The sequence below is a fragment of the Malaclemys terrapin genome, chromosome 6 (assembly GCF_027887155.1).
Source record: "Malaclemys terrapin pileata isolate rMalTer1 chromosome 6, rMalTer1.hap1, whole genome shotgun sequence".
NCBI classification, from domain to species: Eukaryota; Metazoa; Chordata; order Testudines; family Emydidae; genus Malaclemys; species Malaclemys terrapin.
Genome location: NC_071510.1, coordinates 106877129 through 106896315, shown reverse-complemented (window position 1 = coordinate 106896315; position 19187 = coordinate 106877129). Strand labels below are relative to the sequence as shown.

At 39.9% G+C, this 19187-nt stretch overlaps 1 protein-coding gene across 3 annotated transcripts in view; it reads right to left on the bottom strand.

The window, feature by feature from the left end:
• FYB1 (FYN binding protein 1) overlaps positions 1 to 19187 on the bottom strand; it is a 127683-nt gene that overhangs the window by 7442 nt on the left and 101054 nt on the right. For 2 of the 3 annotated variants that reach the window (XM_054032106.1, XM_054032105.1), the window contains exons 11-16: positions 17275 to 17344; positions 16074 to 16214; positions 14768 to 14799; positions 13300 to 13369; positions 11367 to 11481; positions 7532 to 7694 (exon numbers count right to left, since the gene is read on the bottom strand). In XM_054032106.1, the coding sequence (XP_053888081.1) occupies positions 7532 to 7694; positions 11367 to 11481; positions 13300 to 13369; positions 14768 to 14799; positions 16074 to 16214; positions 17275 to 17344 (591 nt within the window). The remainder of the gene's footprint in view (positions 1 to 7531; positions 7695 to 11366; positions 11482 to 13299; positions 13370 to 14767; positions 14800 to 16073; positions 16215 to 17274; positions 17345 to 19187) is intronic. The other variant, XM_054032107.1, reaches the window with a different exon arrangement.

Below are 19187 nucleotides of genomic sequence, written 5' to 3'. Positions count from 1 at the left end.
CAAACAATGGTATCAAAGAGTTGCTAGCGTTACTAGAGAAACTCTCTATCCTCCATTTTGTATGACTAATCTCTATTCTGAATAAGCAGGAGTCACTCCACTCTAAAATGGAAGCTGCAGATCATGAACATGCTTGTTACAAAAATCAGCTAAGTAGGTCAAATTTGGACCATGCCCAGTTAATGCAGAATAAAACGAGGTATGGCCACAAAGTATATGGCCTAGAACATAAGCAGTGGGGTCAGATGAAGTAATCATGGCTATGAAGTAGAAACAAAATGAGTGAGCATGTGCAAAATGAGATAATATATGGCAACGAGCATGTAGAGTCTGAAGATGAGATAATGTGTGTTAGTAAGTATGCTCAATAGGGATTAAGAATAGCACTATAAAAAAACCTCTGATAAAACAGTATATAAGGCAGGAAGTTAAGACACTTGAGGGAGAAAGAGATTGGAGAGCAGGCAAAGAGGTCAGTCAGGAACCAGTGAGAAGAGCTGCTGGAAAGGAGCAAGAAGAAAGATCCAAGGGCTTACCAAGCAAACAGAAGAGTTGCTGAGAAGATCGAAGAGTTCCATAGAGAGAGAGTTTAGAATCCTGAGAAGAACACTGCTGAGAAAAGCCACTTCAGTAGCAAGTAGCAGCAACATTTGTAACAATGCAGCAAAATCACCAGACAGTAAGCTAATTTTTAACTATTGTTTAGCATAAGTATAGTATACTTAGTATGAGTGAATGTGTAAATGAATTGTTGTTAATTATAATTTTCTTATGTAAAACTTAAAATATAAGTTAAGAATTGTTGTCAGTGATCTATTGCAGACTGATCACCTGTAATAGAGCACATCGCTTAGAATCATTTAAACGGTATGCCATTGTGGTTTAAATGCTCTTTAACTTGCAATAAGGGATTTGTATCTTATTTAGGATTTTAGATTACATTATAGTAGGGATTATTACTTACATTAATAAAAAGATACTTTGTTTTGGAAAATATACAACTTGTGTCAATCACTTTAGCGGAAGGTTACATCTGTGTCCTTCAAGTGTTTCCTTAGCTACCCTGGATACCCAAACTCCAGGAAGAGCAGATTAAGGGGGCAATAGGCAAGTTATTCTAGGGGCACCCAAAAGCCTAAATTTGGGAGTAACACTAGCAATAGAGATTGATACCATAATTTGGGAGTTGCTGGCAGAAAAGAGAACCTATAACAAGATCTGCTTACATGTAGATCAACAATAGTACATGTAGAGAAGGCAAAAGTTTGGTACTAATTTAAAGGTTCCTTTTTAGGGAGACTGTATCTTGGGAACCCATTGCTCAAATGAACCCAAATTTGAACCACTAACCCCATCTTGCACATCCATGAGTGCAATCCAAGTAAGCAAGTGGATTTTAGAGCACTTAGAATAGTCATTCTTTAAATATTAAGTGACTTTCAACCTTAACTATAGCAGAATTGCCATTTTGCTATAGTGAAGAAATTTTGTCAATGCAAAATCAAATCTTAGAGAACCAGATACATCTACAGCTATTGTTGAACTAGGAATAGAGACATTCAATGGAAAAATCTTTTAAAAAGTAATTAGTCAGATTATGAAATAACAGAGAATTAGTATTTGTATTTCATGGGAAGTTTAAATGTTAAGGACTACATTCTCAGGTCTGGCCAAGTTCTGCTCAGCCCAAGACTCAAAGGAAGGCAAAGATGGCTTTCCAACACATTTGAATTGCCTTGATCTTGGGGCTGGCAGGGGAGGTGGTCTGGCCCAGCACAACTTAGAGCTCGGAGCTGCTCTAAATTGTGCTGAGGTGGCCATGAGAGTAAAGAAACATTCAGCAATATTGAATCCATAGTCTGAAACCTCTCAATCAGGGATGTCAACTACCCAGTGTCTGGGAAGGATCCAGCCCCGCTGATGTATTTGTGTGGCCAACAAGCCATATTCAGATTCTGTAGAATTACAGCTTCTGTTAAAAAAGGAAGTTTGAAGCTTTCATTGTTGTAAAGAAAACCTTCCAAATGTGAACCAAATGTAGCTGACAGGGTGATGTCTGCCTGAGTCTGCAGACAACCTGAAAGAATAGCTCGGAGTAGTGCATAGTCATCAAGCTGTATTCTACCCTTGATTTTTGTGCAAACCACCCATTGATATCAGTGGGAGCCCTGCAGTAGAATGAAGGAAACATGTAGTCTTAAATGTATACCCTAATTAAAATGGAATTCAACATGTTGAACAAGTTTGGCACTGCTATGTTAGATACTCCAACCTCCCCCTTTATTTTTCAATTACAACTCAAACAGCAGATATTACGAAGGCAGCAATTCAAGATCTGATCTTACTGCTCTCCTGGGGCCTTTGAAACCGGAGTTCCTGTAATTCATTTCATGTTAGCATGCTTCCCTCTTAAATTAGGGAAAATATCACCAATTACCATAATTCCCAAGGGGAAATGAGCTTCTCTCTGGCATATACCGCTCTGCTTGCCTGTCTCATATTACTGTAATGTAAACTTTTCTATTAGCAGACTTAGTAGAACAAATTATTGATTTTCTGTGTCACAGCCACAATACATAAATCATGTAACATTGTTTAGAGAGAATTTATATCTAGGGTCAGAGTTTAAAATTCCTTTAAAGACAATCTACATTCATAGATTCATAGATTCTAGGACTGGAAGGGACCTCGAGAGGTCATCGAGTCCAGTCCCCTGCCCACATGGCAGGACCAAATACTGTCATTAATATAATAGTCATTATTTGGATGCTATTCAGATTTCTGAGATCTGCTTTAGCCTCAATTTCTTACTGTTAATGGTTAAATGAATACAATCACATTTAAAAATAATCTTCTTTAATTAAATCTCCAAAGTTAACAGCTACAGGTTAGTGACACAGTTCTTAACTAATTATCAAATGGCAGCTTCTTGGTAAAGAAGTTAGCAACCAAATTATCAGTTCTTTTGTTTAATCTGGGTTCCTAAAGCTTCTGAACTAAAGTTAGAAAAGGAATGCTTTGAAAAAGGCACATGGAATCTTGTTGTCATTAATATGACTCATTTTCCTACACCTTTAATATTTGATTAAAGATGTATTAGGTAAAATATTTATTCTTTAATCTAGCCTGTATTAATATAATGAGAGTCATGAAGAGTGGTTATTTAAATAACCACTACCATAACTTATTCATTCACATATTTAACTACAGCTGTCTTTCTAATGATCTGAAGGACCCAATCTTGCACATTTTTACTCACATGACTGACTAAATGAAACTAACTCCAATTACAAGCAGATCTATCAATTTAGAATTTTACCATTTCTCTTTCCTCAGTTTTCATTACTAGGGATGTCACTGGCATAAAAACAGGAGTTCTTTTAAAGACTTTGTCTGCTCTTGATTCTAGCTGAGTAGGGACTAAGGGCTTGTGTACACTACAAAATTAAGACAACATAAGTCGATGCACAGCCACCACGGTAATTGAAGCAGTGGTTCACAACCACACTGGCTCCTTCTTTTGGTAGTGTGCGTCCTCACTATGATCACTTCCAACTGCTGATGTGGGGTATTGTGCGACACCAGCACCTGGAGTACGGCAGCCCTGGGCCTGACAGCCTCATCTGTCAGCCCCACATGGTGCTCACGGCTGGCCCCCCCGCCGCTGACAGCAGTCTCATAACCATCCCCTCTGCCGTCCCAGCACTGACAGCCCAAGCTGTCAGCCAAGCACAGGGCTCATCCAGAGCCTGGCTGACAGCTTGGGCTGTCAGCGCTGGGGCGGGGTGGAGGGCTTCAGCTGTCAGACCCACTTGGGCTGACAGCCAACAACGGAGGTAAGAAATGCAGTGTCTATATGGACACTGTCTCCCCCTAACTACATTGACATAAGCGCTACGCCTCTCATGGAGGTGGAGTGATTATGTTGGTGTAGCGGGCCACTAACTTCAGCGGAAGCAGCATTGTAGTGTAGAACCTGACATAATTGGGTCGATGTAAGCTGCCTTGCATTGACCAACTCAGTAGTGTAGACCAAGTCTAGCATTTCGCAGGACTGGCCCAACAACCTGCTGACATCTCATGGAGAACTTTGAGAGATATTCCATTTAAAAATCATTGTCTGTCTGTCTCATTTCTGCTTTTTAATCTTCCTTTCTTTATTAGGCACATTCGCAAGAGAGCAGGATTGCTGTTTCTCAAATAGTTCATTGGCTCCTGCAACTTTTCCCCCACTTGAAGTCACAGGGTGCAATATTGTACTCAAATGTAGCAATGCAACCCATAGTACCCAATAAATGGTTGTGCTACTATTGCTGGAGGCTGGACTCATGATGTAGGAACTAGGATTTCCTGCAGATCTCTGGTCTCTGAGTCTGTTTGACATTGCTCCCGCCTATACTGCATTTCTTTCTTCATGGGGAAATGTGGCTCAAAAGCTACATATCAAAACGTACTGGGTTTTAAAACTACTTTGTTTCCTTTTGTGTATTTTACATGATATGTGAATGTAGGTGCCTGTGGGTAAAACTCTGCTCTCGTTTATCTGGTAAAAATGTATTCTTATTTGCACCAAGGGCTCTTTACAACACTGTGGCAGTATAAAGGGACCTAAAAGTGGACATAAATTACATTTACAAACACTTTAAGGTCCCTTTAGGCTGCCAATTTGAAACAAAGTCTACTGAAGTGAATGGAAAGTCTGCCATGGACTTTGAATCTGGCCCAGAGAGCAGGGTTAATGAAAATGTGATCCATAGAATTCTTCTAATACCTTCAATGTGGTTATTCTACATTTATACCAGATAACTGAGAGAAGTATCTGTCCCTATAATTGTCACTACTTGTGCACCAAGATGAGAATATGTGTTGATCTATGTAGGTAAGTAGTATATAAGTAAGTATGTAGGTACAGTAGCATTTGAGCAAGTTAAAAATTAAATGGAGGAAATCGGTGTGCAAAGAGAAAAAGTGACAAGAAAAGTCCTTAACTGCTGAGTTTTGCTACCATGGATTTCACAGATGTTTTACTGTAGTATATTTGTTATAATTTTATTTTCGTTGAGAGAAATACCAACTTTATTGCTTTAGTCAGTATTGGCTATATTTAAGGGTAAGATTTTGTCATGGATATTTTTAGTAAAAATCATGGACAGGTCACGGGCAATAAAGAAAAATTCATGGAAGCCCATGGTCTGTCCGTGACTTTTACTAAAAATATCCATGACAAAATGGGGAGCTTAGGTGTGGGGTCCCCACATTTCCTGGAGAAGCTGGGCAGCTGCGGGGGCCTGCTCTGAACTCTGGGGGTTCCCACTGCCTATGGGGGCTCGGAGATGCAGGGTCCCCCACCACCTGTGGTGGCTTGGAAGTCTGGGGTCTTCCTGCCGCCCATGGAGGCTGTGAGCTCCAGGGTCCCCCTGCCACCTGTGGAGGCCAGAATCTCCAGGGTCCCCCCGCTGCCCATGGCGGCCAGGAGCTCTGGGATATCCCCGCTGTCCGCGGTGACTCGGCGCTCCAGTCAGGACTGCGGCCCCGCCATCCGCAGCAGCCTGGAGATAAGTGGTTCCCCACTGCCCAGGGCAGCCAGGAGCTGTTGTTCCCCCTGCCACCTGTGGTAGTTGGGAGCTATGGGATTCCCTCCTGGGCAGCTCCTGGCCGCTGGGGCAAATTCACAGAAGTCGCTGGAAGTCATGGATTCCATGACTTCCGCAACCTTAGTGAAAAAATCATAACCTTAGCTATATTCAAATTTAATTTCATAAAATCTTTTTGACCCTATAGGTGTGCATGTATCATAATACCTTTAGCTGGGGTGAATTCACTAACAAGGAAATTATAAAAATCAAGTTGAATTTTCAAATGTCTAGAAAATTAGCAGAGTCTTAAAATCTGCATTTGAGATTCACAACTGAATCCCATCTAGCATAATCATGTAATATTAGAAGAAGTGATTGGATCACAGTGTGTGCTACTTTACATCCTCTGCAATTCCACTGAAGTTAATAGAATTGACACAGAATTTGGACTGTTCTACCCATTGCCTTAAAGCATAATTATTCTTTAAAAGGCATGAAGCTATTCCCACTAAAATCAATGACAAAAGTGCAATAGACTTCAATGCACTAGGTTCTGGCCTTACAGCCACTTATTAATGTGGAAATTGACAGGGATTTGTTCAGGGGTTTTCAGTGAAGGTGCTTTTGTTTGTTTGTTTTCATTCCTTTGTGCACAGTAGAGTAGCAGCTTCTGTCATTAGTCAAACAATCAAAGGGTTTGAAGAAATCCATAGGTAAAACTGACACCACAAACTATTTTCTGTTTTGTTGTTGATGATCTATTTAGAAAAACGCTACAATGAAAGTCACCCATTGGGGAAGAGCCCAGGCCAGGGGCCTGTCCACATTTTGGAAAACCCACATGCAGCCATGCCGGGGAGCCTTCCACACCTCCATGTGTCCTGGGGAGAAGACTCTGCTCCCAGTTAGAACAGGCTGGTACATGGGGAACAGAGTGGACATGCCAGAAGAAAGGTCCATGCTTATGTAGATCCAGTGACCAGTAATCCCCACATAAGAGATAGGAAAGGGTAAAAGTCACTGTTTTAGCCCCTGGCATGGGCTGGGAGAGTGGACGAGGAGGGCAGCTGGAAAAGCAGTGTTGTAGACCTGCAGCCTATTCATCCATCTTTTTATAAACAACATGAATTTCTACTGATTTGAGAATTTTATAAAGTAGGGTAATTAAATATATCTGGAGGATTCAAAACCATCAATACATGGGCCAAATTTACATAAGGGACATACCAGCTTCTGCCAGACAGACAGAAGAAGCCAAGACATTTTTCCAGGATGTCTGGCTGCAGCTGCTTTATGAACCCCTAACAACAGACAGCACTGGCCAGGGAGGACATGTGATTAAGATCTGCTGAGTGGAGAACTCCCGGGTGGTGCTCACATAGAGCCTGCTGCAAGGATTAAATCTACCTGCCTCACAATAGAAATCCAGCATGAGGGCAAGTGGGACCACCATCACTAGTCCTCGTATAGGTGAACTGTAGGAGATCTAACACTGGAGGTGCAGGGAGGGTGAATTTGGCCCCTACTGCTTCATTAAATTCTATATGAAATTTTAGTTTTACTCTATATGACAAATGGAGAGATCTGAGTAGCAGACAAAACCTGTTAATCTTGGGAAATGCAAACTAATATTTAATTAAATAATAATGCTGCCTTTCTCTCACCCTGATCTGTCTTGTCTATTTAGCTGGTAAGCTTTTTAGGACAAGCATAGTCTCTTATCATGCATTTGTGTAGGCACTACTGTAAGTAATAACAAAATAATAACAACAAATAATCTATATGCTCTCAGCCATACAGCAAACAGAAAAAGCGATCATCAGTCAGTGCTTGATCATAACAAGGTTGTGGTTCTTTTAGTTTCATGAGTGATGTTATGCAGTAAATTATTATTCTCTACTTGCCAGTTTGTTCCACAATACGTGTCATGTTGTACCATGTGTTATATAACTTACATTTTCCTTCTTCATTCCTACACAGGACCTTGGCATCATCTAGGATTTGTATAACTTCAACTGACTCCCCTGGTTTCACTTGTAAGTCTTTTGCTCCCCATTTTTTAGACGGCAGATCTGCGATAATCGTAGTAGAATGAAGAACTCTAATTTCACCTTCAAACTGCAAAAACAAAATAAAGAGATGCAAGATGCAAACATTACACAAGCTTTATAGTCTCTTATACATTATGTTACAGTCTCTTAACACTTATGGTCTGGTTTTCAGACACTTAGGCAAGTAATTGTGTGTGCTGTTATGGTATCTATATTTCTGACTGCACATCTCTTACACTTCTTTATTCCATGCAGAACATAGGGCTTTCCATCTTTGCTGATCTCCTGCTGCTGCAGTCTTAGCTTCTTCCCATATTATTTTGATGGCTTTTGGTTCTGCTTCTGTTGTGTGTTTCTATGTTATTCTTGGTTTCCCTCATTGCTTGTTGCCCTGGCTCTGCTGTTCCAGTCCTATGTCTATCTTGTTATATTATTCAGGTCTTTCCTCCATGTATGTCCTAGACATCTCCATTTTTGTTCCATAATTTCCTGTCCTATCAGTTTCTGTTTTGTCCTCCAGAGTTCATTTGTGTTCTTTTCCTGGCCATCTGATATTGAGGATTTGTCTAAGGCAGCTGTTTATGAAAACTTAGAGTTTAGATTGTAAGGTCTTAATAAGTCTCCAAGTTTCAGTGCCATATATTAATATTGACTTGACAATGGTGTTAAATATTTGAAATTTAATCTGGAGGGCAAAATTTATGTTTCTCCAGATCAACTTTAACATTACAAAGGCATGTCTGTCTTTTGATATTCTGGCTTTAATGTCTGTTCTACCAGTGAAATTTACAATGCTGCCAAAATATGTGAAATATTGGATTTTTTTATGTCAGCTCCAGAAAAGATTATTGGTGTTTCTTGTTGTGGGTTAATTCTCATGGTTTTAGTTTTCTTGGTGCTGATTTTTAATCCCACTAATTGTGCATAGGCCTAGCCGCCTGGATCATTTGATTTTGGCTTGCATGTCTCTATAAGTATGGGATAGCAAATTGATGTCATCTCCAAAGCCATTTGCATATGTAAGTACCCAATTTGCTGATACAAATAAAGAATGCAACTGCATGTCAAAGTGTTTGAAAGTCAGCCCTTGGTGTGAATGAATTGGATGCCATATATTTTATCCAAGTCAGTCAAAAAATCACAAATGACAAACTCTTATTGACATGAGGTGTACCTAATAAAAATCACTTCTTTCCCAATAGGCTACTCCTTTCACACAGTTATTCAGCTGCCTTGGAATAATTGTACTCATTTCTAAATTTTTGTAGGGAAATTTTTGTGTTAGCGAAGGTTGCTGAACTGACATAGGTGGAGAGTGAAATCATCTTTCATCAGACAAACAGGTACAGCACAGGCAGTGGCAATGCAGACTTCCCCCACTGTTTTCCAATCTGCTCCAGCTCAGAGCTGGATGAATCACTCTAAAAATCAGAGCACAGATCGTTCAGTCCTTGGCCACTGTGTTGAGACTGTCAAGAAAAGCACCAATTTTATTCAGTTTGTATCCATGTCCCAAGTGTGTAAAATACTGGCAAACATTATTTTATGGTTTATAGCTAATGTAATTCTGATTTTTTTTTAAAGGCTCCAGAGGCAATCCTGGCAATTACAGGCCAGAAAATCTAACTTCCGTACCAGGCAAATTGGTTGAAATTATAGTAAAGAACAGAATTATCAGACCTATAGATGAACACAATATGTTGGGGAAGAGTCAACACGGCTTTTGTAAAGGAAAATCATGCCTCATCAATCTGTAAAATTCTTTGATGGATCAACAAACATGTGGACAAGGGTGATCCCATGATACAGTGTACTTGGACTTTCAGAAAGCCTTTGACAAGGTCCCTCACCAAAGGCTCTTAAGCAAAGTAAGCAGACATGGGATAAGAGGGAAGGTCCTCTCATGGATCAGTAACTGGTTAAAAGATAGGAAGGCCAAAAGTAAGAATGGGTTCAAAAAAGAATTAGATAAATTCGTGGAGGACAGGCCCATCAATGGCTATTAGCCAAGATGGTCAATGAGGCAACTCTATGCTGTGGGTGTCCCTAAAGCTCTGACTGCCAGAAGCTGGGACTGGACGACAGGGGATGGATCATTCGATAACTGCCCTGTTCTAGTCATTCCCTCTGAAGCATCTGGCACTGGTCGCTATCGGAAGACAGGATTCAGAGCTAGATGTACCATTGGTCTGACCCAGTAGAGCCATTCTTGTGCTTTTATTGTGTAAGAGGAACGATCTTTATTACTTTGCAGCATACCTGCATCATATAGTTTTTGAGACTGATTAAATAAGAACATAAGAACGGCCATACTGGGTCAGACCAAAGGCCCATCCAGCCCAGTATCCTGTCTTCCGACAGTGACCAATGCCAGGTGTCCCAGAGGGAGTGGACCTAACAGGTAATGATCAAGTGATCTTTCTCCTGCCATCCTTCACCACCCTCCGACAAACAGGCTAGGGACACAATTCCTTACCCATCCTGGCTAATAGCCATTAATGGACTTAACCTCCATGAATGTATCTAGCTCTCTTTTCATGTCTACAGCCTATTTCAGTTATTAATTGCAGCAGCTGTTTAATGTTTTGCATACCACAAAGCAAAAAAATATCCTTTAATTAAAATGATACAATAAATGATGAGTCTGTGTGAATTGTACTGTTATTACTAATTTGTGCCTACTGTGGTAGTGTCAGACATAAGGCAGAAGCCCTCACAATGTAAATTAATCTTGTACCAATTACTATACTTCTAAGGTCCTGAGCGTTGGCCTAAGTTGCCATTGATTTCAGATGGCAGCAGGACAGATCTAAGCAACACTGAAAATTGCTGCCCTTATCCAGTAGGTCTGAACATAAACAAGTCTACATCATTGCACTAACCTTTGTTCCTAAACTGTTTTTTGAAAGAGCTAGAGTTGCCACAGGAACACACAACTAAAAGATATACAGATTTTATGTTAATATAACATCTGCAGTTTAATTTAACTTTACCAAAAAGGGTGTCAGATGGATGAAAGCCGAAGTCTGAAGCAGGTCAATCCCCTGACGGAAGAGTTGGCTACAGAATCTCCTGAGTTCTAATCTGAGTTTTTACGTTGATTTGGACAAGTCACTTACGATTTCTAGGGTGCTAAGCACCCATAACCCCTGATTAATTCAGGAAAACTGAGGATCTCAGCACCTCAGAATTCACCTCTCTGGGTCAGTTCCATTATCTATAGAAGTGGGGATAGTAATATTTTGCTACTTCAAAAGGTGCTTGTGAGGATCAACTATCTAACTTTGCTCAGCACTCTGAAGATGTAAATTGTCAATTATTACAAGCACTCACTGACTCTGCATAACTCAAAACTGCTTTGATTTTATTTCTTTTTATTTAATTGTTAATCAAGTATTAACTTAACTGAGATAAGCCTTGTCCTTGAAAACCTTTGTTCATGCAGAATATATTTGCTTGCTGTAGTAATCCCATTGAAATTGATGGGATTTCTTATGTAAAGCTTTGCAAGATCAACATTTAGGGGGAGAAATCAATGCTGATGATTGGAATTTTTAAAGCTATGTTTAAAATATTGAGTGAAGTACAGTAAATATTATTCCATTTAAGCTGATCACGTGAGCTCCAAAAATGAGTACTTTACCTTTCAGTGGCAGAAGAAGTCAATAGATAATTTAAAAATTTGAGAATAAATTATGCAAGTATTTTCATTTTTAGATTGTATTCAAATAAGACTTACTTTAAACTTTTTTCTGAACTCTTTCTCCTCTTTTTCCATCTTTTTAAGCTTTCGTGTGTCTTTCTCATCTGATTTACCCCTTCCAAGGCTCAGAGATTTCATAATTAATGATGATCTAAGACACCAGATTAGAGACAAAACACAATTAGTAACATGTGATAGGATGTGATACACTTTCAGACACTTCAGTAAACGTGCATTTACACTTAATTTGTCTTTGATAGATTTCTTTTACACCTACTGTGCTAATATGGATAATCATTACACATTAAGAGTTGGGTTTTCAAAAGCATAAAAAAGTAGGGATATTTTCTTTTCTATGTTTATTAGGTGTATGTGAGTTCTGACTGTTATTTATCTGCTACCCACACAAAATAAGAAAATGATTCAAAAGATACCTCTCACCTACATACTATAGATTAGATAAATGACACACCATTTTAGAACCCTATGCAGGATGTGGTTTTCTGGGGAACATGTATGCTTGGTGCAACAGGCTGAGTAATCTGGATGACTGTTCCATTGTGGAGCTGCCTGGATAGTTTTAGCCTCTCACAGAGTAGCAGCCTTAAGCCTATGTGACCACACACAGGGTCGGCTCCAGGCACAGTGGAGGAAGCACGTGTCTGCGGCGGCACATGCTAAGGGGTGGCATTCCATCCATTCTTTGTGCGGCACAGTCCAGGGTTTTTTTTTTGGTTGGTTTTTTTTTTGCTTCGGCAGTTCGGGTGGCAGTCCGAGCGGCTTTTTGTTTTGTTTTGTTTTGCAAAAATGGTAGAGCCAGCCCTGACCACACATGGCCTCACTATTCCAGGGAATCTACACTACACAAATATACACAAGGTCCACTTAGAGTGCCACTGTTATTTCCGTGTTTGTGATGCTGTCAGACTGTCTGTGGCAGAGACTGAATTCCTTTGCCACCCTCCATCCCTCCACTTCTGGAAAGCTGAGCTTTGACTCCACCTCCTGTCTTTCTGATCTTTCTAGGGCTGGAAACCACAGAATGTTTCACACAGGTAGGCTGCTGAAATGGCCTGGAAATGGTGGGTCAGGTCCTTCCTTTGTATGTGGATGTTGTTAGTGTTCTGTGTCTTTGTCACCTCCAGACTGGGTTACTGAGGTGCTTTCTACTGGGGCTATACTGAAGACTATGATGAAAAGTCAGCAAGGGCAGAGTATGATACCCTGGTCCTCTCAGCAAGCGGCGTAATACATCTTTGATCCAGGTGTATAATACATCAAAATACATAATATTAGTATAATACAGCTCTGCCCTGACTGCCAGTTCATCTCCAGGTACAAAACTAGGTGTTAATGTAATGTATACGGTAAGTCTCTAAATGGCTTGGGTCCTGGATACATTAGGGATGTAACCTTAGAGGTTTTTAAGGCCTGGCTTGATAAAGCCCTGGCTGGGACGATTTAGTTGAGGTTGGTCCTGCTTTGAGCAGGGAGTTGGACTAGATGACCTCCTGAGGTCTCTTACAACCCTAATATTCTATGATTCTATGATTTCCTTCTCTCTTCACATGATACTGGAGCAGCTGAGATCAAACATAGCGCTCAAGGTGTCAGTCCCTAGGTTTAAATAGAAAGACTAACGGCAGGGCATTTACAGCAGGAAGTCCTTGCCTCTGGAATTCATTTCTCCCTTTGGGCCAACAGAGCCTGAATTTGTTGAAATTCAGGGCATATTGCAAAGCCTATTTACTCTAGCAGCCTAATTTCATTATTGTTTTAACTGCAAATGCAGGATTTGAACTTTTAACTTACAGTGCCAACACCCAGGCAATGAAAACTACAGTACCTGGCAACAGCAAACAAGATACACAAGCTGAGTAATGTAACAATTTGCCATAGCAAATACTTTGAAAATGTGTCATAGCATATATAATCTTTTCCCACAAGTATAGCTTTTATTTTCACTTACCCAATTTCTATTGGTGGAGGAGGGAATTCGGATGATTCTACATCATCATAAACATCATTGTCTCCTGCATCTGAAACAGCAGGGTTCAAAACAATGAAAGATTAGTATGCAGTCCTTGGTTAGTGGATACAGTCCCACGCTGTAACAAAATGTATGTTAAAGAGGACAATAAATTGCAGCATGAAGTGTATCCATATATTTTATAGTTAACAGACAGCTTTTCATTGTGGATTGTCTCACCATGCAGGACAAATTTACACTAAAATCAGCCAGTATTTTCAGAATAAAACTATTAATAATAAACAATGGGTATTCACTGATATTTTAATCTTTTTAAGATTAAACAAGTTTTAGCACAAGTTGGTTAATGCAGTGGCCTTTAATCTTCCATTTAATTACGTCATTTCCCACTGTGCTGCCTCAAAGTATGCATTTTGGGCTTGATTTTCATTCACACTAAGGCCATTTTACACCACTCTGGTAACATAAAGATGCCTTTTACTGGACATGAATCAAATTTATGTTATCTTTTGGACTACTTTATACTTTACACTGTTAGAGCAGTGGGAAGAGGCCATAGCATAAGTGAGAATCAGGCCCCAAAATTATACTTTGAAGCTGGCCCTATACTTTTGCAGAAAGGCATTAGTTGTTGATCAACACATCAAGTCAGTCAGTGCCTAAAAAGGTGATTACAGGAAATGTAGGCTTAAGTTTTGGTTCTAGGCAGCAGCAGCAAGAATCTTAAAAATTTGCTTAATATTCCATAGCTGGGTTCATATTTACCAGTGTTTGTGGCCTTAACAAGAGAGTGCATTATTTAAAAAAAACACAAAAAACTGTTCATCACTTCTGTATAATTGCACATTTTTAAAAATATGCATTCAATATTTCTTTCTAACTACAACTGTTTATACTGTATGATAAATGAAATAAGACATGCAGAAGAGAAAAATTGTTCTCTTTAACCTCTGAAGATAGGACAAGAAGCAATGGGCTTAAATTGCAGCAAGGGCAGTTTAGGTTGGACATTACAAAAAACACAGGAATAAATTGCCTAGGGAGGTTGCAGAATCTGAATCATTGGAGAATTTTAAGAGCAGGTTAGACAAACACCTGTCAGGGATGGTCTAGGTAATACTGCCTTGAGTGCAGGGGACTGGACTAAATGACCTCTCGAGGTCCCTTCCAGTCCTACACTTCAATGATTCTATGATTCATAAGCAAAAAATCATGACACTGTATTAAAGGTGCACTGCCTTTTACAGACCCAACATTACATTTGTAGGTGAGCTGAGGTATTTCAAAATTTAATCAATGGGAAATCCTGATTCTTATTTTTGATATTTTTTTTTCTGTGAATAGCATAATTCAGAACAATATATGCAGCAGTGTTGGTGTTAACTACATGATGCTGCAAGAATTAATATAAAAATAAAACAGTGAAAAACATTGGGTTATTGCTTACCTTTCCCAAACATCTTTATTGGAGGATTCATGCTGAAAAAAAATGCAATCTTCATTAAATAATTATAATCAAATGAACAGACTTTCTCCTAATTTAAACCCCTGATAGCCAATTCACAACACTGGACCTGCACATTACCTATTGTTAAATTTGTGCCACTCCACCAACACTAGTAATGATCATGTGGTTTTTACCAGTATAACAGGTAAACATGCTCAGAACTGGTGTTCAGAACTGGTCTACTCTATTTCTACTCTATTTCTCCAGCACTGGTAACATTGGAGGAGATGCACCAGTTTTATGACAACTGTGGGAGATAACCCAGAAACTGTCATTGTTGACAAAGCCAATGGGAGCAGGATTGGACCAAATAAAAGGGTTCTGCTGTGATTTTTTTTAATGTTTCTCCATATTTCATAGTCTTCTTTTAGACAGAGAGCATGTGATTTGTGGCTTCATTGAGTATTTGGAATCAGAAATTATGGAGAACTGGAGAGGTTTTTTTTAATAGGAGGAGGATCCGATAAGAGGAGGAGACCATCTTTGCCATTCTTCTGTTTTGCATATTATCCATATTTTGGGCTCATAGGGCCAGATTCACCAGTATACAGCAGCTGGTCAGTGCCATGCTGGTGATGCAAATAAAAGTATCTTCTGCTGAGTTTATAATAAAGTTGTATCACCAGAAAGGCACAAAGTAGCTGGGATGTTCTGATGAATAAAGCCCTCTGTTTTTCACAGCAAAAAAAAATATTTTAATTTAGTGATTGAATATGGGTAAATAAAAACATTTTGTTAACACAGAATGCTTATATTATACAACTGAAAATATGTTCTCTAGACAGTTCTAAGACAATCTTATAGGATGATTTCATGTTATAGGCTTGCATAAATCAATTAGTAAGCATTTTGGACCCAGTTCAGCAGACCATCCCTATTTCAAAGGACTTAAGCACATGCTTCACTTTAAGCACATGCTGAAGTCCCATTGAAATCAATGTTTTACTGAATAGAGAAGAATTAAAGAATGCGTGTACATGCTGTGCTGGATTGGGACATCTATTCTCTTTGAATCTGAAGTCAAATGTATGCGCTTCATACATTCCGTCATCAATAAAGATAGCATAGCATGGGAAAGGACATACTGCAGTAGGTAATGGAGAGCAATATTATTTCAAAATCTGTTTATATGTGTGCAGTTTGATTCGTGACTGATTAAGTTGCTATGAGAACATGTTAGTAGCACGTGATCAACACTATGTTAGCATTAGTTGTAGTGCACTATGTTTTCATGGCAGACTCTTACGAGGAACCTCCATTATCTTCTGCCTCATTGACTTTGGTTGTTTTCTCTCGTACACTTTTCTTTTTGTCATCTTTTCCCTTTAACATCTTCAAAAGTCCCCAAGACCGGGAGTCATTCTTATCTTCATCCTGTGATATAGACCTTTGGAGTATGCATGCAGTTATCACAATGCAGAATGGGACATTCTCTCTCAAAAAGGCCATTTTCAGCTCTTGGTTGATGCACGTAATTCTCGTTAGTGAGAACTAGGGGCATGCCATGAAGTGAGAATAGACACCTATTAACTTATTTTCTAAAATGTTAGTACTTAATAAATATAGAATTAAAAATGCTATTAGAACAACAGCCATACAAAAACCAGTGGCTAACTAAGGCCCGGATCCTGGAAATACATAACCTCATGCCTAACTCTTGCATAGTCTTATGCAGCTCAATAAGACTAGACATATGAGTATAGTTAGGCATGTGCTGTAAGATCAGGGTCTAAGGCCCCAATCCTGTGATTGGCTCAGTGCAGTTGCAAAGGTCTGCTTGAGAGGTGTTGGTTGCAGACTGAGGCCTATATAGCACAAACACACAAGATCGGACATACTGCAGTGTACTTACAGCAAAGTAGAAAGTGTTAAGTACAACTCTGCATTGCACTGGATGCCTTCCCAACAGTGCAGTGTAATGTGTAGGAGAGGGAAGGTGGAAGGAGTCAGAAAGTATCCCCTGTTTTAGGCATTTATAATGAGTAACATCCTGGACTGGAAGAAAATGATCCAGCTCTTTTAGGTCATTCACATTTAATGTTTGTATGTCATTTAGCAAGCTAGCATCTGTACCTTTCTTCCCTTTCCTCTAAGGATTATTCTGTCCAGTTGGGTTTTGGTTGCAGCTTCTTTTGCTGCCTTTATTAATCCATTCCACACATTAATTATCCTATTGTTCAAAAAAAATCTTTCCAGAAGCACCATAGAGTTCAGTTCTTATCTTCAGTTCATGCCTTCTTGTTTTTTAATCTGTTCACTGCTGGAATACTTTGGTGGCATTCAAGCTCTGTGTGTCTTTTTGAAGTCAGTGGAACCATTCATGTTTACACCAACTGAAGAGCTAGCCAAATACTTGTTAATTATTATCCCAAATTTAAAATGTTAAAATAAAAAGCTATGGGACTGAGTTCAAATGGGTAACAATCATAAATGATATAAAGACTTACCTAGCATTAACATCTTCATCATCAATTCCATCATAAATTTCTTCATCGGGGACAGGAGGTGGGAACATCACTTTAATAGATCAAAAAGTGAAATAATCCATGAATACTCTGATTCCGTTACAGTGGGATATTAACCAGTGGTTTGCTATAGGCTGCTACTTCTCTAAGGCACTTGTAATGTTAAATGTACTGGGCTAGGTTCTCAGCTGGTGTAAATTAGCAGAGTTCCTTTTGTCAATGAAGTGCTTCTGATTTATATCAACTTGAGACTGGCCCGTAGTATGTAAATAAAATAATGCCAATAATAATAAGTTGAACATTGAAAACAAATAAGTAATTGATGAAAACTGGAGAGCTATTATGCTTTTGACCAACTCAGTAACAGGGTTTGTAACTTCTTAATTTTATTTTTGTGTGTGACTTTAGTACAGGTGAAAGGTGCCAGATGAACATAAAGGTGCCAGACCAACATTCTATTCATGTACAGAAGATGTGAATCAGAGGCAGTAGCAATGCAAGCTTCTGCATATTGTCACCCCTCCCTCCCTCTCCCGTGCTTCAATACAGATCTATGGGCACCACCTGATGGAATGAAAGGGTAGTTCAGTCTCCCTGTCCCGTCAATCTCTGGCCTCTCTGCTCAGACTGTCAACTGAGAACAATACTTAGTTGGGTGGGATCTTCCTTCTGCGTTGCTGGGCGGTGCGGGGGGATGACAGTTTTCATTCTTGACAAGTACCCTCAACTAAGCTGAGAGGATGATGATCAGAGTCTAAGCCTATAAAATATGACTGGAACCAGACTTCCCCCTTAGCTCTGCCAGTGAACCATAATTTTGACTGCCAGTATACCTAGCAATTTCAGTGTTTGGTTTCTTTTGAGCAGAAACTCTCAGTCATACTGAAATTTTGCCATTTTACATGATGTTTTGCTGGTGTAGACTTGTGTCTGCAATCATCCTCAATCTCATAGAATCATAGAATATTAGGGTTGAAAGAGACCTCAGGAGGTCATCTAGTCCAATTCCCTGCTCAAAGCAGGACCAACACCAACTAAATCATCCCAGCCAAGGCTTTGTCAAGCTGGGCCTTATAAACCTCTAAGGATGGAGATTCTACCACCTCCCTAGGTCACCCATTCCAGTGCTTCACCACCCTCCTAGTGAAATAGTGTTTCCTAAATCCAACCTAGACCTCCCCCACTGCAACTTGAGACCATTGCTTCTTGTTCTGTCATCTGCCACCACTGAGAACAGCCTAGTTCCATCCTCTTTGGAACCCCCTTCAGGTAGTTGAAGACTGCTATCAAATCCCACCTCACTCTTCTGCAGACTAAATAACCCCAGTTCCCTCAGCCTCTCCTCGTAAGTCATGTGCCCCAGCCTCCTAATAATTTTCGTTGCCCTCCACTGGACTCTCTCCAATTTGTCCACATCCCTTCTGTAGTGGGGGGACCAAAACTAGATGCAATACTCCAGGTGTGGCCTCACCAGTGCCGAATAGAGGGGAATAATCACTTCCCTCGATCTGCTGGCAATGCTTCTATTAATACAGCCCAATATGCCGTTGGCCTTCTTGGCGACAAGGGCACACTGCTGACTCATATCCAGCTTCTGGTCCTCTGTAATCCCCAGGTCTTTTTCTGCAGAACTGCTGCTTAGCCAGTTGGTCCCCAGCCTGTAGCGGTGCATGGGATTCTTTCTTCCTAAGTGCAGGACTCTGCACTTGTCCTTGTTGAACCTCATCAGATTTCTTTTGGCCCAATCCTCCAATTTGTCTAGGTCACTCTGGACCCTATCCCTACCCTCCAGCATATCTACCTCTCCCCCCAGCTTAGTGTCATCTGCGAACTTGCTGAGGGTGCAATTAATCCCATCACCCAGATCATTAATAAAGATGTTGAACAAAACAGGC